The sequence below is a fragment of the Carassius gibelio genome, chromosome A19, assembly GCF_023724105.1.
Source record: "Carassius gibelio isolate Cgi1373 ecotype wild population from Czech Republic chromosome A19, carGib1.2-hapl.c, whole genome shotgun sequence".
NCBI classification, from domain to species: Eukaryota; Metazoa; Chordata; class Actinopteri; order Cypriniformes; family Cyprinidae; genus Carassius; species Carassius gibelio.
This window is the reverse complement of record NC_068389.1, coordinates 4530168-4557901: the sequence shown is the minus strand read 5'-3', so window position 1 is coordinate 4557901 and position 27734 is coordinate 4530168. Positions and strand designations below refer to the sequence as shown.

The 27734-nt window shown below is 38.6% G+C and overlaps 1 protein-coding gene across 5 annotated transcripts in view; it reads right to left on the bottom strand.

Annotated features, from left to right (window-relative positions):
* thrb (thyroid hormone receptor beta) overlaps positions 1-27734 on the bottom strand; it is a 112859-nt gene that overhangs the window by 29297 nt on the left and 55828 nt on the right. For 4 of the 5 annotated variants that reach the window (XM_052533986.1, XM_052533988.1, XM_052533989.1 and 1 more), the window contains 3 exons: positions 20800-20851; positions 20633-20697; positions 15138-15188 (listed from right to left, as the gene is read on the bottom strand). The exons of the other annotated variant lie outside the window; for it this stretch is intronic. In XM_052533986.1, the coding sequence (XP_052389946.1) occupies positions 15138-15188; positions 20633-20639 (58 nt within the window). In that variant the 5' untranslated portion in view covers positions 20640-20697; positions 20800-20851. The remainder of the gene's footprint in view (positions 1-15137; positions 15189-20632; positions 20698-20799; positions 20852-27734) is intronic. 5 annotated transcript variants of the gene reach the window in all.

Genomic DNA, 27734 nt, shown 5'->3' with positions numbered 1-27734 from the left:
CAAGCTCCAGTCTGGATCCAGAACACCTGAGAAGAGATGATGCTGACCCTGAATCAACAACAGAACTAACAAATATTGCTACAAGTGTGACTGCATCATATGATAACTGCTGTTAATAATGTTCATCGTCTAGCTGACTACGTCTTGTATAAATTTTTCTGAAAAATCCTGTCATACGTGCACAAACTGACAGTCACCACTTATAAGCTATTACTAAATATTGTAGAAACATAATTTTCTGTAAAGTTGCTTTGTTATGATTTGTATTGTAAAAAGCGCTATACAAATAAACTTGAATTGAATTTAGACTCCTTTACGTTTGTAAGAGCTTGAAGATGCAGTATCTTGACATAAAATGTAAAAACAGTGATTTTTTTTCCCCTGTATTGCTGAAGACTACCAACCAAGGTGTCTTAAAAGATAGTAGTTCAAAATCAGTTTCTTCCCAGCAATTTTTGCAGCCCATAAACTTTTTCTGAGTGATATATCTTTAGAAAGATCCAGATTCAGTAAAGAGTTAAAAAGCAACGGTTCTTTTCTCTTCCACAAACTTTGGGCATTGTTTAACTCTCTGGAAAACTTGAAAAGTGTCCATGCTTTTAGAAGTGATTCATAATATGATGTTAGTCCTGCAGATCCAACTTGTTTATCTCCATCAGGAACAGGTGACGATCTAGTCCCATGTTGTCTGCTTTCCTCAATAAGGTACACAAAATTCCCATACACATCTCTGAATTTGTCTCACAAGGTCTTCTGGGGGTTCAAGGATAATCATTATGTGCCAAAGGGAAGAGGCTAAGAGGTTATTAGATATCAACACCCTTCCCCTGTAGAACATCTGTGTCACGGTTCATGAATGCACCGTCTCCATCTCATTCCAGCTGCCTATTTAACACCCTGTCTTTCGTCTCTTGTTTGTCAGATCGTTGTTTGAGGTCCTTCGTGTTAGATGTCTGTTCCTCGTGTTCCTGCCTTGCTTTGTCTCCCGTTTCGGTTCGCTCTGGATTACTACCTTCACACACGGATTATCGTCACCTCACTCGGATCTACCACCACCGTCATCCCTACCAGCGCACTCAACTCACCAACTCACCAGTCTGTGCTGCCATCGAGGTTCCTGCGTCACTCTCCTACCTTCCATCATCACATCTTGTACAATAAACTCTGTTTACTCGCTTTTGCCTCCTGTTTCATTTACCATGCGTCACAATCTGGGCCAGCAACCATTTCCAAGAAGACAAATGTGCACATACTTTCTCCAGCAGGTCCTCCCAATTTTTCTTTTTGTATTAATTTGTCCCCCAAAAAACACCTAGATATTCAAAACCTGCCATTCCCTTTTTACTTTTAACACCTTGACCACACCACACAGCATCACTTTTACACCATTTAATTTGATGGTGGCTGATGATGCCTTTCTATAACAACGATTGCTGGGAGTTAAAATATATATATATATATATATATTTCCTTAGTTTAAAATAACAAAGGTTCAATAATTATACTATAATGTTGGCCCGAAAGAGGACAACCCTGTCTAATTTCCCTCTGAACTTTCACAGGAGTACTTAGGCCACCAGACATTTTTATTTTACATGTGGCTTCAATGTACAATAACCTTATCATTGAAATAAATTTATCACCAAAACCAAAGGCCTTTAGAGCATCAAGAAGAAATATGTGATCCACCCTATCAAAAGCCTTTTCTTGATCTAATGATAAAAAAAAAAACATTTCAATCTTATTATCAAAAGCATAGACATAAGTATCTTACCAAATGTAGATTATCTACAGTAGATCCATCTTTTATGCAGTAAGACTGATCTTTATCGGCAGACAGTCCATCTATTCCAGGTGCACGATCTACAGAGAGTCCCATAACAGCAGCCGTAACTTCTTTATAGGTAAGTTCAGTCTTTAAGAATTGTCTGTGCTTTGAGGTTAAAACTGGAATATCATAAAGTATTTAAAAGTACAGGTTGTAGGACCTGCCACGAGAGGGCACACTACCAAAACAATAACAATCACGTTGTTTGATGACGCTAAGAAGGAGCGTGGAATGATGGGATTTGTTGTCTTCTACCCAACCGCTGACGGCCATCACTCAGACAGAAAGATAAATCATTGATTTAACGGGGGTAAGGCAAAGTTTTATAAATGTTGTGTTTGATGTCTTAATTTTAAAACACGAGTTCAACGATTTGCGTGAGTAGATTACATACAATGCAAGTCAAAGCAAAGACGCGACCAGACTATGGATCAGACGAGTCCTTGCACGGGTCTAGAGACGTGATGCCCCACGTTTGGCGGCAGATGGTAAACTGTCATTATGTTTCATAAATAAGTAACACAATCCACCATAAAACGTGCAAGAAGTAGTAAATAAGGAACTGCTTGAAGCAAGTGTCTTGACCATTACAGTCTTTTAAACAATATATCAACTTTCCTTGTCCTTTTTTACGCTCAAGATACACACACACACAAAAAGGTAGGAGCATCTATGTCTCTTACTGTTAAAAACTCACTCCTCACAAGAGCTCAGCAAATTAGACTTTTCTGTCCACAGATCTTTAAGTTTTGCAGTGTTATTTGAAATTAAAATTTGCACCAATTATTTTATTTTAATTTTCATGTATTTTTTCTGACATTCCAATGACTTTTTTTATACAAAACGAAGAATGTGATGAGTATCGTTGGCAAAAAATACTTATTTGTACCTTCTCTATTTCCCACCATTGAATGCAATTTTCATAGCAATTCTTCCCGCTCTTCTCCCAAAATAACTTTAAATTCTCACAAAAATCTTATCTTCTTATAATTTATCATAAAAATGTCAATAATGATTTTTATGCATTCTGTTTAATAAAGTACACTTTATAATAAATGTAATATCAGATTCTGAATTGGATTTTTTTTTTTAAATGAGAAACTCTATTTCTTATATTACATGACGTATAGAGTCTATCCAACCATGCAGAAGAAACCTTTTCCTTACTAATCTTCAACCTTGTATATTGATGTGAAAGGAGATTATGTTCTCTCCATACATCAAACAGGTAATATTTAATCACTTATACTTAATCAAAGACTTGAGTTGACTTGTGCATGATGTTCCTCACGATTCCCTATCCTTTGTAAAGTCCAAGGTGCACTTAAAATCTCCCCCTAAAATAATGAGATCTCCTTCAGGTTGTTGTTTTAAAAATTCCTCTAATTTAGTGAACAAACAAATTCTCATTAGACCTGTATTTGGAGCATAAATATTCACAAAAAGTAAAATAATATGACTAATTTCTGCCCTCACAATCAGCAATCTCCCTGGATCAACTTCATTTTTTGACAAGATCTTCACTTTAAAAATAGTGGAAAAAAGTACTGCCACTCCAGCACTCAAATTGGAACCATGCCTAAGGATATGCTCTCCTTCCTACCATTGGTCCCATTCAGCCTCATTACTTCGATCACTGTGAGTCTCTTGTAGAAAAATCACACATATATCCTTCAAATGTGAAATCTCTGAAAATAAACTATTCTTCCTTCCATCTCTCATCCCATTAACATTTGGGGGATCCCACCTGAAAGACTTCCACGAGAAAAAGGAGGAGAAAGAGAGAGAAAGAAAAAGTACAGAGATAAAAATAATTAGCAATCATCATAATAAGATCTGGGGAAAAAAATCTATGACATTTACACCTGCTTTTCCTTTTGTTTCATCTAAAAATAAAAATAGAAGATCTGTTCAAGAGTATACATATCCTTTTCAGCTACTCTTACTACATCAGATGTAACTGACCACTGCTCTTCATTTCTCAAACCAACTTCAGTACATTGGGACTATTCATCTAATTCATGTCATATTTCCTTCAGAAACTCCTGCTTTTGTTTCGGGTTCACATATTCCTCCATCATTTCCCTGAGCTTCACTTATATCAATCTCACCAGTTACAGTCTCAGAAATATCACTCACCGCCTCTGAGGCTGCTTTCTCCTGCGTCTCAGTTCTCTGTTCTTCTGTATGCTTTTGGGGTTGGTTCGCATTATTAACATGTCCCAGTGATGTAAATGGCCACTTATCATCTTTATGTGGGCACGTGAAACATTTGTGTCCTAGGTCACCACATTCAAAACATTTTGCATGTTCAGCACTTGCATAAATCAAGTACGAGTTCTCTTCTTGAATAACTTGGAATGAAACTTCTAAAGTATGCTCTCGCGAAGTCAAAAACAAAGACTTGGCAGCGGAAAGAAGTAACATGTTTAAACGCAATGTTTTTACAGCCTTAAAGAATCATTCTCACTGAGCTTGCTATTTTTCCAAATGTTTGCAACACTTTCGTGATGACATCATTATTGATTACAGGTGATAAATTGTAAATCGAGATTTTTGTTGCTGGAGCGGATAGTGGGCTAACTGGGTAAAACATTTCCTTAACCCATATTCTGCTCACTGTCAACTGATTCATTGTCACTGTCAACTGATTCATTCAACTGATTGATTAAAAAAAAAACAACAACTGCTTTGTTCATTTGCGAAGCTGAAATTATATTATCAAAAACTATTTGGTCTCCCACAACTAAAAGTAGCTCCTCTATTGTCACGCCAGGCTCTGGTACACACCTACACCTATTTCGTAGTGATACATTAGGTGGTGTTTGCCCGGGAATAGACGCCATCAAGGTGTCAAAAATTCCACGTGCACACAATAGAAACGTATACTTATTTTACCTTAAACTCGAATAGCGAGGGAGAAAGGAAAAAGAAAAAAAAAACTTTTTCACTCTCAGAAGTGCACTCAGTCAAAGTCCTTTTAGGCAAGTCGTGCCACTCAGCCGCCATCTTGGCAACGCCTCCTGGCAGCTATTTCAGACTAATGCTGTGTTCACACTAAATGCAAATAGAGCATCTGGCGCGAATTATTTCAATGTTAAGTAAATGCAAAGGCGCGTTTACGTGAGTCTGGAGGTCTTGCGGTGCGAATGAAGCGCTTAGCGCATCGCGGAAGACGCGAATTCACCTCAATCGTGCATCTAGTTTGCGCGAATGATGTGAATTGATGTGCAAACTGCGCGTTAAGCGTGAATGGTGCTTTGTGTGCATTTAAGCGTTTGACGCGAATTCGAAATGATCGAAAATTCACATTTTTTGGCTGAAAATGCTGTGTGAACTCAGAAGCCAAAATGTTGATGATTTTGCCCCAAAATAAGGTTTAAAACCCCTTTTCCCCACAGGTTATACTTTTACTATGCATGCGCAAGGGTTCCTCAACTGTGCGCATATGTCAGTGGAACCAGACGATAGACTTAAATGTTTCCCGGCGTGACTGTTAAAAGCAGATGATTGGCTTTCCAGTGGGAGGGGCTGGACATTTGCATACAACCACCATCTTTGCCGTTACGGGTTTTCCTTATATAGTTGTACTGAGGATTGAGGAAGTGACATGTCTCTTATAAATTGTCTCTGACTCAGTCCTCCTCACCCACACTCCCAACATGCAACAAGCAAAGAGAGAGAGAAATGGTCACACAGTGGAGTAAGCTGTCTTAACCATCCGTGGTTTGTGTTCTGTAAACACGTATGAGCTTCATCACTGTGTCTATCACTCGACTCTGTTCCCCTTTAGGGCTGATGGTGAACTGATGATAAAACTAAGGACATTATTAACTGTCTTTACATTTATTTTGAAAGATTAAGCTCACGATTATGGAAAGGGGCTTTACTTTTCTGACAAGTGCATGTCAACATATTCTGTTACACCAAATAGAAAAAATAACAATCTTTAAAAAAGCATCTGTAGCAATAAAATCTCCATACTCATCGGGAAGAAGGAGGCGGGAACCGGCGCACAATCAAAACATAATTTTAATATTCAAAATAAACACAAAACAGCGCGTCAGCCCCTCACGGCGACTGACGCGCACAAATAAAAGCCAAAACATAAAATAATGTCCCAGGCCTGGTCCTCTCTCGTCCTTCACGGTCGTAGCTCCAGTTTTATATCCCTCCATCTCCTATGTGGGACTCGATACTAGCGGTGGGGCGCAGGTGCAGCTCATCTTCAATAACTACACCTGGCCTAACTCCTCGTTCCTACGCCTCTCGGCCCCGCCCCACTCGCCACATACCCCCATCGCCCCTCGCAGGCCGGGGGGTACCCTCGAGACTGCGCTCTACTCCCCTCTACTCGAGGGCACCACGGATTCACCACAGCGGCGAGGGATCTTCAGCAGCACGTCCCTCCTTCTCCCGGGCTTCGGCACCACTGTAATGATATACACTAAAACTCCATATACATCGGGAAGAAGGAGGCGGGAACCGGCGCACAATCAAAAACATTTTAATAATCAAAAATAAACACAAAACAGCGCGTCAGCCCCTCACGACGACTGACGCGCGCAAATAAAAAGCAAACACATAAAATAATGTCCCAGGCCTGGTCCTCTCTCGTCCTTCACGGTCGTCACTCCAGTTTTATATCCTTCCATCTCCTACGTGGGACTCGATACTGGCGGTGGGGCGCAGGTGCAGCTCATCTTCAATCACTACACCTGGCCTCACTCCTCGTTCCCACGCCTCTCGGCCCCGCCCCACTCGCCACAGCATCATATGATCCCTTTTAAATCATAATAAGCCATAGAAAAGGTTGTTTTTGTTTTTATCCCGATGTGTTGACCTATGTTGAGCAATAGGTAAGGGAAAACATATGTGAAAAAGGAAGAAGCAGGGAATACAGAGCTGGATGTAGAGTGACACTCTGAGTAGCTTGTATATTATTAGTGATGTTTGATTTGTTCTTTTGATTGGCTGTTCTCTTCAATAACTCAGCTGAACATGCAGTGAGCCTCGGCCACATTAACCCTTGTGCAGTAAAATCAGCATATAAAATACAGAACTTTTCAAATAATCACAAAAAAGAACAAAATGTATTGCTTTTATCAATGCTAAATGTAAACTACACTATACTGTATATAAACCCAGATATATATGTAAAGTTGGACATAAAGTACTCACATAAAGAAATATATTGTTCCAAACATTCCAAACATAATTTTCCCATTCCCAGAGGAATGGTTTTGACTGTATTGTACTTGAAGCTGGGCTGCAAGAGCCAGATTACAAAAGGGCAGTATAAAACAATAGTTTCCAGATTAATCTAGGGCAGGAACTCCATTCCGGAGTATTGCTCAATGATTGCTTAATGCATCATCAATGTTATGAAGCAGGTTGCAAGTCAAAAGTGGCTCAAAAAAGAAGTATTTTCTTAGAAAACTTGATCGGCATTTGTTGCAGATGCCACTTGCTTTGATATTTTACATCTAAGCAAGGCAAGTTTATTTATATAGCACATTTCATACACAATGGTAATTCAAAGTGCTTTACATAAAAGAAAGTAAAATAATCCTAAAATAAATAAATAAATAAATGCGGACTTGCCTTGTTTTGTGTGAAGCCTATTTCTAACTAATAATAATAATTTATTTTATATAGCGCCTTTCTCAGACCCAAGGTCGCTTTACATAGAAATAGAATAACAGACATAATAACGGAATAAACAGATTAACATTACATAGGAAACATAAGAATTAGTGATACAAACAGTAATACAGCAAAACATACAGTAGATGGATTATGAATTGTATGAGGAGAAGTGATCATTAAACAGAAATGTCTTGAGATGCGTTTTGAAGAAAGGAAGAGATGAACAGTCACAAAGAGGTTGTGGGAGGGAGTTCCAGAGTTTTGGGGCCAGGTCTCTGAAAGACCTACCACCCACGGTGGAAAGTCTAGTTCGGGCAATAACAAGAAGGTTTTGGTCGGAGGATCTGAGTGAACGGGAGGGGGTGTATGTAATCAGGAGGTCACAGATGTATGGAGGAGCGAGGTTATGGAGAGCTTTGAAGGTGAGTAGTAGTACTTTGTATTTAATCCGGGACGGGACTGGTAGCCAGTGGAGTTGATGGAGAATGGGGGTGATGTGAGCAGATCGTTTTGTATGTGTAAGGAGCCTGGCTGCCGAGTTTTGAATGTATTGCAATCTTTGAAGGGATTTGGTGGGTAGACCAAGGAAAAGTGAGTTACAATAATCTAAGCGGGACATGATGAAGGAGTTAACCAAAGTCTCTGCATCACTAATAGAAAGGAAAGGTCGGAGGCGGGCAATGTTACGGAGGTGAAAGAAGGCAGTTTTAGTGAGTGATTTGATATGATGATCAAAAACTGAGAGTGGAGTCGAATGTAATGCCAAGGTTTTTGACAACCGGGATGGGGTGAACGGGTGAATCATCAATATTAAGAGTAAAAGTGTACGGTTTGGAGAGCATGCTTTGGGGCCAATCAGCAGAATTTCAGTTTTATCCGTGTTGAGTTTGAGAAAACTGTTTTCCATCCATGTTTTTAAGTCAGAAAGGCAGTTAGTGAGCGAGTGTGTGTGTGTGTGTGTGGGGGGGGGTCAGAGGAGGAAGTAGTGGTAAGTAGTGTCAGAGTTGAATGTCATCAGCATAGCAGTGGAAATTTAGACCGTGGCTGCGAATAATCTGACCAAGAGGGAGGATGTATATGAGAAAAGAGGAGTGGCCCGAGAACCGAACCCTGAGGGACACCACGAGTGACTGGGGACATAGAAGACTTATGTGAGCTAAGTGCGACAAACTGCTTTCTGTTTGTGAGGTAAGATTGAAACCAACTTAGGGCTGTGCCTGAAACACCAATGGTAGACAGACGGGAGATTAAGACATTGTGATTTATTGTATCAAAAGCATCACTAAGATCGAGAAGGATGAGAATGTGGAGTGAGCCAGAGTCCACAGACAGAAGGAGGTCGTTAACTATGCGTAATAGGGCAGTCTCTGTACTGTGACATGGGCGGAAGCCAGATTGAAAAGGCTCGTACAGGTTGTGATGGTGTAGAAAAGTGTGTAGTTGTGAGGCCACCACTTTTTCTAATACCTTAGCCAGAAAGGGGAGGTTGGAGATTGGACGGTAGTTAGACAGTGATGTAGGGTCAGAATTAGGTTTCTTGAGAATGGGTGTAATTACAGCAGTTTTGAGTGCAGCAGGCAGATCACCAGAGTTGAGACAGGCGTTTACAATCAGTGTAATGGGTTCAGCTAAAGATATGACACAGGCCTTGAGTAAAGAGGTGGGGACAGGATCGAGCTGACATGAAGAAGAGTTAGACTTAATAATGATGTCAGTGATAGTGGTAGAGTCAATAGCAGTAAACTGGGAGAGCTGTGGGCCCATGGGAGGAGGAGTAGATTAAGAGCTAACATGGGTGTTAAAGGTGTTGTAAATTTGGGTAATTTTTCTTCAAAGAATTCTAAGAAGGCATGGCACTGTTCAGGGGTCTTAGGACAGGCAATGAGAGGGGGTTTGAGAAGTTTGTCTACAGTCCTAAATAAGGTTTTTGGCCTGGACATAGAGGAGGTGATGAGTGATGAGTGGTAGTTTGAGCGGGCAGCGTTAAGGGCGTCTCTATATGTCTGGGTATGGTCAGTGTAGAGCAAAGATTGAATTGTAAGGCCAGTTTTTTTATATAGCCGTTCAAGACGGCGGCCAGCGGCCTTTAGTTGCCTGAGCTACCAGGGACATCTAAGGTTTGCTGGTACAAGCCTAGACCTGACAGGGGCTAAGCTATCAAGCAGGTTGTTCAGGGAGTCATTGTACATATCCACCAGGTTATCTGGGGATGAATTCTCATCCAGCTCAGATATGGGTGAGGCCTGTATAGAGGGAGCAAGCATGCTATGGTCAATTGATCTGGTATTACGACCTGTGATGGTTATTTTCTCAGAGGAGGTAGGAGTTGGGACCGTATGAAAACAGCATTCAATTAACTAATGGTCAGATACACCAGAAATGGAACCAGAAACAGAAATGTCATCCAAGCCAGAGGAGCAGAGCAGATCCAGAGTGTGGCCATGAGTGTGAGTAGGAAAGTTAACATGCTGTGTTAAACTAAAACAATCCAATACAGAATTAAACTCCAAGATGTAAGAACAGTTTATATCCACATGTATGTTAAAATCCCCTAACATAATTATGGCAGAACAGAGAGATGAAATTACTATGAGAAGTTCATTCAATTCAGACAGAAAATTTGCAGATGGTTTGGGGGGGCGGTAGATTAACAGTAGTAGTAAGGGTATAGTAACAACCTTTACAGCAATGTATTCAAAGGATGTCACTTCACAAGGCCTGAGTTCTTTAACAGACAGGTCAGAGCGGTGTACTACCGCCAACCCGCCTCCTCTCCCTACCAATCTTGGTTTGGATATATAACAATAGCCAGGGGGAGTCAGCATATTTAAATTAATACAATCGCCAGGTTGCTGCCAAGTCTCTGAGATACAAAACAAATTCCACTTTTTGTCAAGGATAAGATCATTTATTAGGGACGTTTTGTTTGCAATTGATTGCGCATTTAGATGGGCAATATTAAAGTTCTGATTTGACGTCGAGGCAGAAGCAGACAGTCTGGAGGGGTGACGGAGATTTTCAAAGTTAATTCCCCTGTTCTTATGCTGGGGTCGCCTACAACGATCGGCCGTGTATGTCGTTGGAATGAGCGCATCATGTCGGTAGATAAGAGTCGGTCCTCTTTTGCCACGATGAATATAACGTGGACGACGAATAATGCAGAGCGAGCTGCAGAGTTTATACAGCGTCGAGCCCAAGGGGGTGTAGCAACGCAACAGTTTGAGAGTAGTAGGGGTGTAAACATGCTCTATTTCCAAATTGTAAAAAACATAAACACACAGTATAGAGCAAGTTAAGAGGACTTTAGTACAGCTGCCAGCGGAAAACATGACAGCGACAGTGTCGACACAGTAAAGTTTCCACACGCAACAACAGCAAAGCGACAGAGTAAAGTTTCCACAAGAAACACAGTAACACTCTGCTGATGTTACATGTTAGCCATATATCGTTAATGATACAATGCTAAATGCTCACAACACAAACAGTAAAGTTCACACAAGCAACACAGCAACACCCCGCTAATGCTACATGTTAGCCGACCAGGCTCACAACACAAACCAGTCCGAGATGTAATCAGCGTAGTGAAGTACGCAGACCACAAAACAGACTAGGGACAACAATGAGGCAGGTGGGTAAAAACACACTCACCACAAGTAGTCGCAGTGAAGGGAGCGAGGAAGAAAGCTCATGCAGGAAAGGAGCCGGTGTGCTGGGCCATAGCAAACAGAAAAGAAGGAGCAGTGTGTATCAACGTTTGTAGCAGTAGTCCACAGATTGAAAGTTTGTAGCAATAAGTCCATAGATTGAGAGTTTGTAGCAATAGTCGACGGATTGAAAGTTTGTAGCAATACTCCACGAATTGAAAGTTTATAGCAATACTCCACGGATGGAAAGTTTGTAGCAGTAGTCCACGGATTGACACAACAACAGCAAATGTTCCAATGTCCCAACGGAGATTGTGGCAAAGTTTGTAGCAGTAATCCACGGTTACTGCCTCTGACTGACTCTGACTCTTACTGAGTAACTGACTCGATCTTAATGATCTGAGTGGTCTGTTAGGTTTATATTAAATGAAAATATCTGCAATATATTTCAGTCTATCTTAAATTTAACTGGAAGCCAGTGTAAGGACCTGAGGACTGGTGTGATATGCTCAGATTTTCTGGTTCTAGTCAGAATCCTGGCAGCAGCGTCCTGGATGAGCTGCACCTGTCTAATGGTCTTCTTGTGAAGGCCGGTGAGGAGACTTTTACAATAGTCCACCCTGCTGGTGATAAAGGCATGAACAAGTTTCTCCAGGTCGTGGCTGGAAACAAAACATCTAATTCTTGCAATGTTTTTTTAAATGATAGTATGCTGATTTAGTTACTGCTTTGACATGACTACTGAAACTAAGGTCTGTCTCCAGAATCACACCAAGATTCCTGACTTGATTTTTAGTGGTTTGACCCCTAGAGTCAAGGTATGCATTCACCTTGAAAACTTCATCTTTGTTTCCAAATGCAATAACTTTTTTTCCTTGTTTAACCGAAGAAAGTTCTGGCACATCCAACTATTAATTTCATCAATACATTGGCAGAAGGAGTCAATGGGGCTGTAGTCATTTGGAGATAAGGCTAGGTCAATCTGGGTATCATCAGCATAGCTGTGATAGGCAATTTGGTTCTTTCTCATTATTTGACTTAGTGGGAGCATATACAGGCTAAACAAGAGCGGTGCAAGAATTGAGCCTTGTGGGACTCTGCATGTCATGGACATCCACTTAGACTTATGCTCTCCTATACTCACATAATAATCTCTTCCTTCTAAGTATGACCTGAACCATTTAAGTACCATCCCAGAAAACCTGACCCAGTTTTCCAGTCTCTCTAGTAGTATGTTATGATCGACAGTGTCAAACGCAGCACTGAGATCTATCATTGCCAGCACTGATATTTTGTCAGAATTTAAGCGAATATCATTTATTATCTTAATGAGTGCTGTCTCTGTGCTGTGATGCGGTCAGAAACCAAATAGAACATTGTCCAGGTATGCATTAGAGTTTAAAGTATTTGTTCAGCTGATTAAAAACCTTTTCTATAATTTTGCCTATAAAAAGAAGATTTGATATTGGTATATAATTGCTCAAAATGGTGTTATCAAGATTGCTCTTTTTCAGGAGGGGCTTAACAACTGCAGTTTTCAGGGAGTTTGGAAATGAAATTCACCAATTCTAAGAGATCTGCTTCTAAACAGTTAAGCACCTTTTTGAAAAAAAAAAAAAAAAAAGATATAGGAAGTGTGTCAAGATAGCAGGTTGATGATTTTAGGTGCTGCACTATTTCTTCCAATATTTTGCTATCAATTGCTTCAAAAATAGACTTTTTAGTATATTTTTGATATTGCTGGCGAATCTGTCTGACCTCTGCATTACTTAGGATGTGCTAATCGCCTTCCTGATATTGATGATCTTCTCAGAAAAGAAAGAAGCTAACTCATTGCATTTGCTGTCTGAGAGCATTTCACTGGGAATGTGACATGCAATAAAATTTTCCAAATACTGTAGTTTTCTCTTTATTTTGAAGAGTTTATCTATAGTTTTATTATTATAAAAATTTGACAATAAAACATTACATCTAATAAACATTGTGGTGTTTGTGGTAATGTAAAGTGATACCGATTGGTCTTTATAGTTCTTTTGCACTTTAATCTGTGTAACACGTTTAACTTTATATATCTTTCTGTATCGCTTTATTGTATTCAAATGTTCAGTTATTTTTGTTTTGAGAAAAAAGTTAACCTGTTATACTGTATTATGACCACTTTTTTTAAACTAAATTTCGTAATACTGTGTATCATGACAAAAGCATGAGCAATTAACTGCAACAGGAAAATTAGATACCGGCATAACCCTTATATATACACTCACTCACCGGCCACTTTATTAGGTACACCTGTTCAATTGCTTGGTAACACAAATTGCTAATCAGCCAATGACATGGCTGCAACTCAATGCATTTAGGCATTTAGATGTGGTTAAGACGACTTGCTGAAGTTCAAACCGAGCATCAGAATGGGGAAGAATGTTGCTTTAAGTGACTTTGAACGTGGAATAGTTGTTGGTGCCAGACGGGCTGGTCTGAGTGTTTCAATAACTGCTGATCTACTCGGAATTTCACACACAACCATCTCTAGGGTTTACAGAGAATGTCAGAGGAGAATGGGCAGACTGGATAGAGATTATATAAAGGCAACAGTAACTCAAATAACCATTCATTACAAGCAAGGTATGCAAAATACCATTTCTGAATGCACAACATGTCGAACCCTGAAGCAGATGCACTACAGCAGCAGAAGACCACACCGGGTGCCACTCCTGTCAGCTAAGAATAGGAAATGAAGGTTACAATTCCCACAGGCTCACCAAATTGGACATCAGAAGATTGGAAAAACGTTGCCTGGTCTGATGAGTCTCAATTTCTGCTGTAACATTCAGATGGTAGAGTCAGAATTTGGCATAAAGAACATGAAAGCATGGATCCATTCTGCCTTGTCTCAATGGTTGCAGTGTAATGATGTGGGGGATATTTTCTTGGCACAGTTTGGGCCCCTTAGTACCACTAGAACATCATTTAAATGACACAACCTACCTGAGTATTGTTGCTGACCATGTCCAACCCTTTATGACTACAGTGTACCCATCTTCTGATGGCTTCTTCCAGCAGGATAATGCACCATGTCACAAAGCTAATCTCATCTCTTCTTGAACATGAAAATTAGTTCACTTTACTCAAATGGCCTCCACAGTCACCAGATCTCAATCTAATAGAGCAGCTGAGATGTGGTGGCACAGGAGATTCGAATCATGGATTTGCAGCCAACAAATCTGCAGCAACTGCGTGATGCTATCATGTCAATATGGACCAAAATCTCTGAGGAATGTTTCCAACACCTTGTTGAATCTATGCCACAGAAAATGAAGGAATTGCAAAAGGGATCTAGCAAGGTGTGCCTAATAAAGTGGCCAGTGAACTGTATATACAGTATATACTGAATATATATGGTTAGAGTGTTTGACTCCTAACCCTAAGGTTGTGGGTTCGAGTCTCGGGCCGGCAATACCACGACTGAGGTGCCCTTGAGCATGGCACCGAACCCCCAACTGATCCCCGGGCGCCACATCATAAATTATGCACACTGCTCCGGGTTTGTGTTCATGGTGTGTGTGTGTGTGTGTGTGTGTTCATTGCTGTGTGTGTGCACTTTGGACAGGTTAAATTCAGAGCTCGAATTCTGAGTATGGGAATTCACCATACTCGGCTATATGTCACATCACTTTCACTTTCACAGTCCCAAGGGAACTATTAAACCTTAAAGAAATCCTTTATGAGTGAATAGCACAAATTACCGATCACAACAACTGAAATAGGATCATTCTGACCACAGTCATTGCACTGTGGAAAGAAAAGAAATGCAATACTGATCCTAGCTCTTTGATGACTTTCTTTTACCACTGATGTTACTTTCTTTAATTCAGTCATGTTTGCCAATAGCCGAATATCATTGTTTCAGCAGACTCACATGATGATCTGTATTCCCTCACGAAACACCCACTATAGCAGCAATTCACAAGACAGAGAGATAGATGAGGATAAATGGATGATGGAGGGTGTTACTGTACCATTCTGCATGGGATCATCTTTCCAGCGGGAGGTGCATTTGTCTCCTTGCTCTAAAAAAAATGGGAGAGGCACATTATACTTTATTATAAAGCCATTTTAAAGAAAGGCTGAGAGAAACAGCTTGGAAACACACTGTTTTGAAACAACAGCTTCAAGACTCGACAATAAGGATGGTCTGAGGGCCAGTATTAGAGAGGTTTGAGGTCAATTCAACCGTCTATTTGTTATAGGAAACTCTGAAGAAATCTGAGGCTGGTATGTATGTATGTATATATACATACATATTGTAATGTTTTGGATCAGTAAGATTTTTTTTATATTTTTTTATATATTTTAAAAAGTATTTTATGCTCATTTATTTGATAAAACAATACAGATTTAAAATAGCTGCAAGCAGCATTGAAAGGGCCCTTGTACCTGGAGCCACATTCACCTGGTGACCTTAGCAAAACTGAATGGTGGGTTTGATGCATTTAAAGTGGTATATATAGCAGGGATATTTCAAAGTCATTTATATATGACAAAATTCCTGCTGGTGACACTATGACTATAACTGAATGTGGGCATGGAGATGTCTTCAGGCCAGGACTTTTATCAAACATGTCAGGTTTGGTGAAGATTGAACACATTGGTCATGAAAGTTGTTGTAACACAGCCATACAATATCCGATCTGGCACCTGCTGGCAACAGGAAATTACTTATTTTACACTAACTTAAACATGCAAAGTCCAATCTGCCCCAAACTTCACATTTGGTAAGAATCCTGGTTTGAAAACATCTACATGCCAATAATAAGTTACAGCGCCACCTCTTGGCAACAAGGTGTATCATGATTTGCACTCACTCAAGCATACCATGTTCAATCTGAAACAAACTTCACATTTGATAAAAATCCTGGCCTGAAGACATTTGCATGCCATTATTCAGTCATAGTGCCACCTTCTGGCAGCAGGAAGTTTGACACACACAAATGACTGACATATTCCTCCTATATTTACCACTTTTTTAAAAGCATATTGCCCACCGATTTCCTGAGGCCACTGGGTGGAGGTGGCTCCGGGTGCGAGCGCCCTTTCAATGGTGCTTGCAGCTTTAATTTATATATACATATTTTTATCATCATCTCAGTATGAGCTCTGAAAATATGGCCATAAGTAAAAATCGTAACTTTCTAGATTTGTTTAGAAAAACAAAATATCACAAACAAATACTTTTTATTGAGCCCTGAAGAAACCAAGGCAAAAATAAAAGAGACTTGCTTTTGCTCTCATTGGTCCTCTTGTTGTCCAGGATCATGTGGTCAGAATTATCAAAGTGATGGCACAATCACAGATCACAATGTGATCAACAGAATGAGAACGCCAGAAATCAGTGTATCTCTGGCTGAGCTCCAAACCGCATACTCCGTGAGAAGGGACTTACAGACATGGTTTACCTATAAATGACAATTTGATGTTTATCTGCTTACCCCCAGGGCATCCACAATGTAGGTGACATTGTTTCTTCAGTAGAAAACAAACAGAGATTTTTTACTAAAATTGTTGCAGTCTGTCAATCACATTATGTAAGTAGATGAGAATTACGGCTTTGAGAGTAATAAAACATACACAAACAAAAGCAAATTAAACCCTGCGGCTCGTGTTGATACATTGATGTGTAAAGACACAAAACAATCAGTCTGTACAAGAAACTAAACAGTGTTTATATAATTTTTTTTTTCTTTTGTACCTCTAATGTCTGAACTATCCTGAACATGTTTGTGTCTTCTTCAGCCTGTGCGTGACTTATTGGATGCATACTTATAAGTACATTACTGCCACCTACCTTTCAAATGGACCATTGACCCTCTAGAGATCGTAGATAGAGTGTCAATGGTTCCTTTAATAGGTAATGCACTTATAAGTCTGCGATCCTCCGTAAAACAAGAAGAAGAAGAGGAAGAAGAAGACACCTCACGTGTAGGCTGTAGAAGAACCCGCAAACCCGCTAAGGACACACTCAGGACAGTTCAGACATTTTGCAGTGAAAATCAGAGGTAAAAAAAAACTATATAAATACTGTTCAGTTTCTTGCACAGACCAATCGTTTTGTGTCTTTACATATCAATGTTTCGTCACGAGCCGCAGGGTTTAATTTGGTTTTGTTTGTGTATCTTTTATTACTCTCAAAGCCGTGATTCCCATCCACTTGCATTATACGACTGAGAGTGTGGTTTGAATTAAATCTCAGTTTGTGTTCTACTGTAGAAACAAAGTCACTTACATCTTGGATGTAGTAAGCAGATAAACATCAAATTAATTTTTGGGTGAACTATCCCTTTAATTTCAATAAGTACTTACTTAACGAGTGCTAAAAGAGTCTGTACTCTATAGCCTGGTCGCATTAAGTATGAATGTGATCAAGACATCATCTGCCATGTTGATATTATCATGAACTTATGACGTTATAAGTCCAAAAACTTAAAAGATATGAGCGACAAGTTTAATCAGTCTATCTGTAAATACTTTGATGTAGATGAAATTAGCTAATTTTGTGGTATTGTTGAAGACACAGTTGCTCTTTTATTTTGTGTTTTCATCCCTTAGGCATATAAATAACTGCAATTTTTTGATGCATTATGATTATATAAATATTATGATTATTCAAATATAGTTAACCTCATCACTGTGCCTTTTTCTATGATGTACGCGAACCCATTATATATATATATATATATATATATTTTTTTTTTTCATTATGATTGTTTATTGTTAAAGACACAACCATCTTTCCCTGAGCTTATAATTTAATTTACAATTTGATTTTTATTTTTTATTTTATTTTTTTATTTTTACTGAAGATTGTTTGTTGCAAACAAGTGAAATGTAATTTGTTTTGTCATATGTCATAGCTATGCATGACTACACACTAGACAAACGCAGCCATAGAATAAATGCATACAGTAAGTTAATTAAATAAATATATTTTATTTACTGACAACAGCAGGAAACATGAATAAATGATTAAAACAATTGGTTGCACTTTATTTTACGGTACGTGTACTTACATGTACTTAAAGTGTAGTTACAGTGTATTTATCTAAGAAAGTTCTGGTAATACAAAGTAACTACATGGGGTAGGTTTAGGTTTAGGGATAGGTTCAGGGTTAGTACCTAGTTATTACACAGTTATTGTAATTACTATAATAAGTACATAGTATGTACATGAGGAACAGGACTGTAAAATAAAGTGCTACCAAACAATTAATACAAGTAACAATCATAATAAATACATATACAGTTCAAGTCAACAATAACATGAAACAAAGATTTATTCAGACTTATTGTTCTAATAATCACATATTTACAGGCGCTGAATCCCTGACGTTCAAAAGATTCACCACATTATGTGATGGTTCTTTTGCAGTTTCTGAAACAAGAGCTCCATTGACTGATGTTGTATGAACAGAAACCAGCAGAACAAACTTGACCAAAACCACATCCTCAATGTCTTCTTCTAGATGCTCTGGCTGGCTCTGAGAGCACTGAGGATGAAGAGCAACAGCGACATCTGGTCCATACGAGGCAGTGAGGAACTCATCCTCGGCTGCTCTGGGCTCTCCATCCTCAGTGCTCACACCAGTCTGTACACATTTCAGATCCCACAAAAATAACATTAAACAAGTTTTAACAGCACGATGCCAATTTATTTCTGTATTAGAAGTAACCAGATTGGTTACACTTTATTTTGATGGTCCACAAGACATTCTACTAACTATACATATATCTACATATATCACTTTGTAACTACATGTCAACTAAATCTCATTATTTGCAACTACATGTCTACCATCTCTCAGAGTAGACTGTTAGGGTAGGTTTAGGGTTAGTTGAATAAGTTGACAAAGAAAGATATTAAGCAGATGGTCGACTAATACTCTATTAACTGCTAGTTGACATGTAGTTTCAAAGTTACTTACTGTTAGTAGAATGTCTGAAGTGGACTATCGAAATAAAGTGTTACTACAAAATTACCTTACTTTATTTTTATTTTTTTCAGGTTTTAAATTTATTTTTTTCACAAATGCCGTTATCTTTCCGTGCAGGTCCTGCTCCACCACAAAAGCTCTGCAGCAAATGAACACAAATCAAGACTCAAAAAAAGTGCTGTAATAGCTCTGTCTGAAAGTGAAATAATTCACATAAACTACTACTTAGATGTTTAATTAATTCTGTAGTATACTCACTCAAAGCCTTCGATGGCAGCATCCCTTCATCAGTCACTCTTTCCCAGATAAACACACGTGTGTCTTATCTGTCCCTGTAACATCCGGACAAGAGTCAAGCTTCCTCTGTGATTTATCTGTTCAATACTACATGTTTCCAGTCAGGCGTGAAACAGACATCTAGTAAGCCTCTTTAAGACGTGCATGTGCTAACTGGAGCTCCCCAGTTTGCTATACATAATAAAACGTGTTTTTACAGCAAAATCACAAATATACTACACTATTTAGCATCTTTACAACTTCAGCAGTTCATCAAATATTATTTAAACACAAGGAACCATGTTTTTGGTGTGTAATACTCACATTTGTAAATACCCTCGTTGCTGTTCTCCGCTCAGTTCGATGATGCTGTATCCTCTCCCGTGGCCCCCTGGGATAGAAAAGTGTCCATCGGATGAGCTCTTCAGAATCTGGGCTGAAGCAGCGGGACATCCAGGGATTTCTTGCCTACTCCTTCATGAACGCTGAGGTTTCGGACATACTACTCTTTTCTCCTACTACTGTATGCAGTAGTTACGTTGGCATATTCAGACGCAACTTAAGTATACGCTCGTCCGAATCTCATAAGAATTAGTTCAGCATGCAGGTAATTCTCGTCTACTCTTTCACAAATATTCGGACATACTTTTTTGTTCACCTACTACTTTTTGCCTACTATAGATACAGTAGAGAAGTATACGGTTTCCAATGCAGCCTCTGTGTCTGAGTGAATGTGCCATCTAAGACAATGCCTTCAGTTGTGGCTCTTTTGTGTGTGTGTGTGTGTGTGTGTGTCCCTTGTGTGTTTCTCATATTGCTTCACAACTAATAATATTTGTTTTAATATTTGTTACAATAGTCGATTATTTCCTAAAATGTATTTCCCAATATTGATTTTGATTCAACTGTACATGAATATACTTATTTTGAGCAGGGCACCTGCAGGCCAAATGATTAACTGTACGTAGCTGCATACCCAAAACAAGGCGAGAAGCATGATCCCGTATAGCAACAGGATAACAAATCTGTCAACACGGCACAATGAGTCAGAATGAATGTTCTGGAACGAACTAACCTGGAACATACTTTACTCATATGAAACAGAAAGGAGAAACTAACAAGATGGCAATCAATCCTTTCTCTGTTAAATCACAGTTGGTGGAATGCCAAAAAGAAGAAAAAAAAGATGGGATTCTCCCTATGCAGATGAGACAGGTGAAGTGTGTTGCGAGTTTATTTTTTTACATTACCTGACATACTGTTGTATATTAGGCCTTCAACATCATGCTGTTATCCTCCACGGACTCGCTGATATCTTACACACAAAGAACAACAAATAAGAACACAGCAGAACTCATGCAGTAATTCTGACAACACCTCTGTTCTGTGGCTCTGAATGAAACTGTCCATGGCCTACCTTGTCCTTTGTGATATCAGAGTCGTTCCAGAGTGGTGTGGAGCAGCAGAGGCTGAAGAGACATGCAGAATGAGAGAGTTACACTTGCATAATGCATGTAAACAAGTCTTCATCAGAGGAGGGCAAATGAGGATACGCATTAAACACTGGGCACAGCAGAAGTACTAAAAACTAAACTGCTCATGTTATTATTGGTGTTTGGTAGATCATGCACTTGCTCTTACGTTTTTCTCATACTTAGGGGCTGATCTGTACAAGCTAGCTTTGCACTTAACCTTGCATGGCATACACATAAAAGGTTCACGCTTAAGAAAACCACAATTCTGTTAATCTACTGGAATACAACAGTTCTTACATAAAAGAGTCATGGGTTTGATTCTGAAACAATGCAAGAACTCCTGTATGTCAAGATCCTGAGTGTGATTGGAGTCATTCTGTGTAAAAGCTTACACTGTAAAAAATGACTGTGATTTTAACGGTAAAGAACTGTGAAAATGCTACAGTACAAAACTGGTTAATGGTAATTTCCTGTAAACTTTACAGGGAAAAACCGTAAACTTATGTTCCCAGAATTCTCTGAATTCTCTGTTTACTAGGTTTGTATGTTACATAAAATGTTGTTAAATTAATGTTTATTGCATTTAAAATTTTGTTTGAATTTGATGTTTTTTCTTTGAAATAACTATGTTTCTTCTTAATTTTTTCTCATCTGTTATGTTTATTAGGTTTGTATGTTACATAAAATGTTGTTAAATTAATGTTTATTGCATATTTCAGTTTAATGAGTCTCACCATGATGGTGTTTAGTGCTTGTGTGAATGACACCGTGCACCTTCTATGTATCTTATTATTTAAAAGCTGCTTGTGATGGGCTTTGTTTCACCACGTGACTCTCTCATCACCACCTGCTTTTGGTGGTTACCAATATAATACAAAGGTACAAAACAGATTTCAGTGCTTCAATGAGTTCGTATATTAATATTATATCAGTTAAATTATGGTATTAAACTGTAAATATAAAGTAAAACCGTTAAACCTACAACAGTGTAACTGTATTTTTTACGGTATAAAACAGTTAAATCAAAAACGGTTTTACCGTATTTTTTACAGTTATAATTCTGGCAACCACAGCTGCCGTTTTTTTACCGTATATTTTATTGAAATTTTTTAACAGTGTAGAAAGCAATGCAATAGAATACAATAAAATGCACAAAAAAAGTTAGAAAAACACTGGAAATAAGGTTTATTTTAACAACATCTCTGATGATTTCCGTCTAATGTCTCAACAGTTTTGAGAGGTTCAGTGCTGATATTTTATGATTCTGTAAAAATGTCCAACAGTTACTCAATTCAGAATGAAAAGAACACAAATGGAAATATTTTGAAGAATGTTGGGAAACAAACAGTTGACGGTAGCAATTGACTTCCATAGTATTTTTTCCATGCTACTGAAATCAATGGCTACTGTCAACTGTTTGGTTACTTCTTTAGAATATATTTTGTCTTCAAAAGAAGAAAGAAACTTATAGTGATTTAAACACATTGATAAAAATAGAACAAATCACTTTAAATAGAAAAGCCACATGCGAGACAACATGTTACACACAAACAAAACAGACAAAAGAAAGGTGAAAACAGAGCAACTTAATTACGGGACAAGTGAGGGAAATAATGACCAACACCTGTGCAGATCAAACTAATTGCCACAGGAAACTACTGAAAACTGATTAAAAGGCCATTATAATGAAATTAACGACAGAAAATAATGACAGGATTTTCATTTTTGGGTTAACCATCCCTTTAACAGGCTAATTGTAAGACATAAAAGATTGATCAATCACCGTTCTGTATGAATAAAGATGTAAGACTGAACTTTTTTGAAATCGTAAAAAGTATGAAGTTTTCCAAACAGAAAGTACTCCTAGCTTACTTAGGACACTTACCGTTTGAGGAATATCATTACTGCGCTGAACACAAATACTGTAAAAAGAGACTCTGTTGTCTCTCAGAAAGAGGGTAAAAGTGCAGAGTGTGAAACTCTAACCGCTGTTGTTACAGGACACACTGCTGCCAAGAGAAAAAGGCTCATTTCACCACAGAATGACGCCGAGTACACCACACACAACAGACTGAACAAGAGCAAAGGCAACTGACACCGCTTCCCTCAGAAAGATCTGAATTTCAGAGAAAACCAAAGATCTAACTTTAAATTACAAGAGCTTGTAAACCCTTGCAAAAACTTAAAAACAAAAAAATAAACAAAATGGTTGCCAGAAGTGTGCAGCTCTTCACTGGAGAAGCTACAGCCTGCAGTATATATACAAATATGTGCAACACCAAAACCAATACTCTGGAAAATATCTGCGTCTATGATTATTTGTCAAAATGCTATATTTACTCTCATGCAAATATAAATATCTGCCACCACTGGCAAAGTTATTTTGCAAACCAAAGTGAATAGTTATGACAAAACAGTGGCAACAATGGGTAATCTATCACTTTCAGCTGTCTTTTCAAGGAAGACAGTGTGATTATTAAAATGCACAAATGTGAGTAAATGTGATTATTCATATTCAATTTTGTGAACAGAGAAGGTAGATTAAAGTGGAAAGACTATAAGAATGCAAAAACAAATCATTAATGACATTGACTGAGGTGTTGCAGATGTTTCGAATATTGAAGACTGTTATAATAATGGTAATTTCAGAACTGAAAAGGATTAAGAAAATCTGAATAAGAAAATGTGTAATTTGTCAATTTAATAAACATTGTATACTTTAACCAGCTGCAATGTCACAGCACCACTTCACATTTTCGGAACAAACTGCCTTTTTATGCAAATTGTGTATTTTCAAACTGGCGATATTAGCTTGAAACGAGCTCTTACAAGCACAAAAAAGGCTGGCGTGAACAAAATTTAATTTGATAAGGACACATCTTTCAGTGATCAATGAGGCAGTAATATAGTCTCAGAAAAGCATGCCAAATTGTAGTGATTTGCTGTTTGCTGCAAAATACTCAGAACTGGCCTACAGTGTGGAGTTTTGTGCTGCGTAATCTGCAGTCAGTAGTACTGATTTTGTTTAATCAATCCACATTTACTTGATTTGCTAAAATAGTTTGGGTTAATAGCATGCTTAGATAATGCAAAAAAACACATGAAAAATAAATGATCATACCAGTGGCACAATTCATTTTAAGAGATTTCCCACAGAGTCTCTTTTATCAACATGTTGGATATATGCATTCTGCTTTGCATTCAGCAAGCTTCCTCCAACTTTGTATCTGAACTTGGCAACAAAGCAGCAAATGTGTTTAGCTGCAAACCCCATATTTCTGGTCGGGGTTGGGGGTCTTGCTGTTTTATATAAGGATAAATGGAAAGTTTCAAGTGTGCCTGTAGCAAAATATATGTATATATATATGTTCATCATTGTGACTCCAAAAATTCTGTCATTACCATCCATGTCACTGGATAATGAGACAAAAAATAACTTGAACTTAGTTAAATTGCTGATACAAAGCTCACAGGATAGTGAGAATGAACACATGCCATGCAGACACATAACAACACTGCCAGATATAAATATTTTGAGACATGAATCAAATTCAAGTAACCCTTTCCAATGGGCCTCAATGATCTCTGTGTGTGTGCTTGGTCTGCACTTCAGAGAACTCATCGTCATGACTTTAATCCCCAAAACAGAAATGCTTTATGACAGCTTTTCTTGGAACAGGGACAGGGCCAAACTATGACTTATTCACTAAAGCAGATGCAAAGACACACACACACACACACACACACACACACACACAGGTGAACAACAGACCTGTGAGTTCAGCTTCAGAGAATAACATCAACTCAGACACAGTGGAAAAACTGCAAATTTGATTTTCAGTCTTTTAAAAATGTGGCAAAATCCACTAGTTCAGCTAGATAGGTTCACCTACTTGAGTCAGTGCAGTATGTTATTCCCATATTAGAGCAACAGAGGTACAATGTGAAAACACAGAGGCATGTCCTAACAAGTCACAACAAGGAATTTATAATTGTGGGGTGTTGTAATAAAAAAAAATAAAAAAAAGATGATGTTGTAACTATGCAGTGCCTTTCCCAAGCTCAAAGTTGCTTTACAATAAGTAATTAAAGGGATACTCCACCTAAAAGTGAAAAGTCTTTCATCATTCACTTAACTACCCCCTGTTCCCTAGTTAAGCCCAGGATGGGCTCTTGTTCCGATCAAGCCCAGGACACGGCCTCCCAAGTCCCCTTCTCCGACATGGTGCCCAGAACGGGTTCCACTCTGGAGGACACTGTCTTCACCCAGAAAGAAATGTCTATTAGACAAGTGAGAAATGCGAGCAGCTACCGTCGGATCATCAGGATGGAATGAGAGGCAGAGTTGAATGTCATCAGCATAGCAGTGGTATGAAAAGCCATGTTTTTGAATGACAGAACCTAATGATGCCATGTAGACATAGAAGAGAAGTGGTCCATGAACTGAGCCCTGAGGCACCCCAGTAGTTAGATGTTTGACTTGGACACCTTAACTCTCCAAGATACTTTAAAGGACCTGTCTTATGGGTAAGATTCAAGACTCAATAGGGTTGATAGGAGGATCTGGTGGTTAACCATGTCAAAAGCAGTGGACAGATCAAGCAAGATAAGTATTGAAGATTTTTATTCCGCTCTTGCCAGTCTTAATGCTTCAACAACTGAAAGCAAGGCAGTCTATGTTGAATGTCCACTTTTGAAGCCAGTTTGGTTGCTGTCAAGGAGGTTGTTCTGTGTGAGAAAGGCAGAGACTTGGTTGAATAAAGCACACTTAAGTGTCTTAGCAATGAAAGGAAGAAGAGAAACTGGTCTGTAGTTCTCTAAAAGACTTTCTTAAGTAGTGGGGTTATACTACTTAGTACATCTTAGTAGTGGGGTTAACCCTACCACATCGAAGAAAAAACAAAACAAAAAAAAAACACTGTCTGTAACTTTGTGTGTGTGTGTGTGCAGTTTGAAGTGTTAGACACTTTGTTAGTAGGAACAATGCTATTAAGCATGCATGTATTGACTGCGGTCCAGTACATTAATAACACAAAAATGAGAGTGAGCACATTTACATGCACACAAGTAAGCTGACAATGCAATTAAGCTGTGTTTACATGACTTTATTAGTAAATCAGGTTATTTCCCTTTAGTGAAGTCAAATATAATAATTTGCATATCGGACTCAGATTTTTCCATTTGTTTGTCAGTTGATGTTAAATCTACACTAACAAAGCCTTCCTTTCATGTATCACACATGCGCACTTCAATAAGTTGGCAATAAGCATGTTATTGCATTTACATGCCGCACATAAAAAACTATCGATGTTGACCAGTTTATGCTTACATTGTTTATGAGCTTACTCCGATAAAAGAAAATGGGTTACCGCATTTACATGACCACATGCATTTTCTGCTCAATAAGCATGATCGGCTTAAAAATGTGCTTGTAAATACACTCACTTTATCTGAGTTGTGGTCTTTCCATCTTATTTTATGGCTCTGAATGTTAAAGAATGACAGAGAATGACTGCATCGAACTGCCAACTTTCCATTCAAGGAACCTCTGGGAAATCCAGCAAATATTCTGTCCTGAATCCATCTCTAACCAACAACAACTCACGCAGTGCAAGCAAGAAAGTATGAACACTATTACCAAGAGACAGAGATGGATATGGATTGGGCACATCATCCGAACAGAAGAAGAATGGGCACCAGAGGGAAAATGAAAGTGAGAAAGACAAAAGAACAGAACTGAAGAGCCTTTCATCGACTATTGCATGTCGGCTTTAGTTAACAAGGTTTAGGGTAAGATTTAGTGTAGGTGGCACTTTTCAAACATGATACAGCATTAACCTTTTAGTTTCACTTAGTGGACATTTAATTTCTGAACTGCAGTGATATGTACAATAACACAATATAATAAAACATTGCCACATTTGCGTTTATCTGTTTCAGGGAAGAAGGTTTTTTTTTTTTTTTTACTGGACATTTCACTTTGAAAATGTCAGGACTGGATTGTCTCTGTTGTGTTTCTCCCTTAATATTTGGTCACTCCTGTTCCTGTCCGCATTGTCTCTTGATTAGTCATCCTGTTCACCTCTGTTCCTCCCAATTGACTCGTTAAGTCATGTATTTAGTTCCAGTCTGTGCGTTACTCCTTTGTTGGGTCTTCCAGTTGTGTACTCTTTTCCTTGCAAGTTTGGATTTACCCTGTGTGCTGGAATAAATAAATAAATTACAGTTTTGAATATCCACATCTCCTTTGTTTCTTTCGGCAGCATCTTGTGACAGAAAGCGCTGTGAAATGTGCAAGAAGAGACATTATATCCTTTAGCAGAAACGCTGCCTAAGGAATGTTTTTCCATGGATCCTGGGTTGTAATTGCACGCTTTCTCTTCTTGAGACAAAACATACAATATTGGAACAACTTGAGAGCAAATTATCACAAAAGATGTTTCATAGAGGACATAATGTGCAGTGTTTAACTTCACAAGAGTCGAGTGAACCCAAGCTGAAGTCTACTGTACTCATTGCTGAGCCTTCTGCTTGTGTTTTCACACAGGACAGACGTGTCTCGCTGGTCAGACTGCAGTGTGCTGCCTAGGATTTTTTGAATAATGATGCCATCTGTTCCCTTGGAGGCTGTGTGTGTGTGTGTGTGTGTGTGTCGGAGACAGAGAGCTGTAATGTGGGAAAGGCCATCTGAGGAGAGCACAGCCATGCAGAAAAACTCATGTGTGAACACGAACACACACACAACTCATGCTATGAAGAGCTGCACTCTGCCTCATTGCCCTTACACGACTAATCATCACATTGTGACAGTAGCAGGGATTTATGGAGAACAATGCAGAAAATATGTATATTGTCATATCATAAAAAAAAACATATT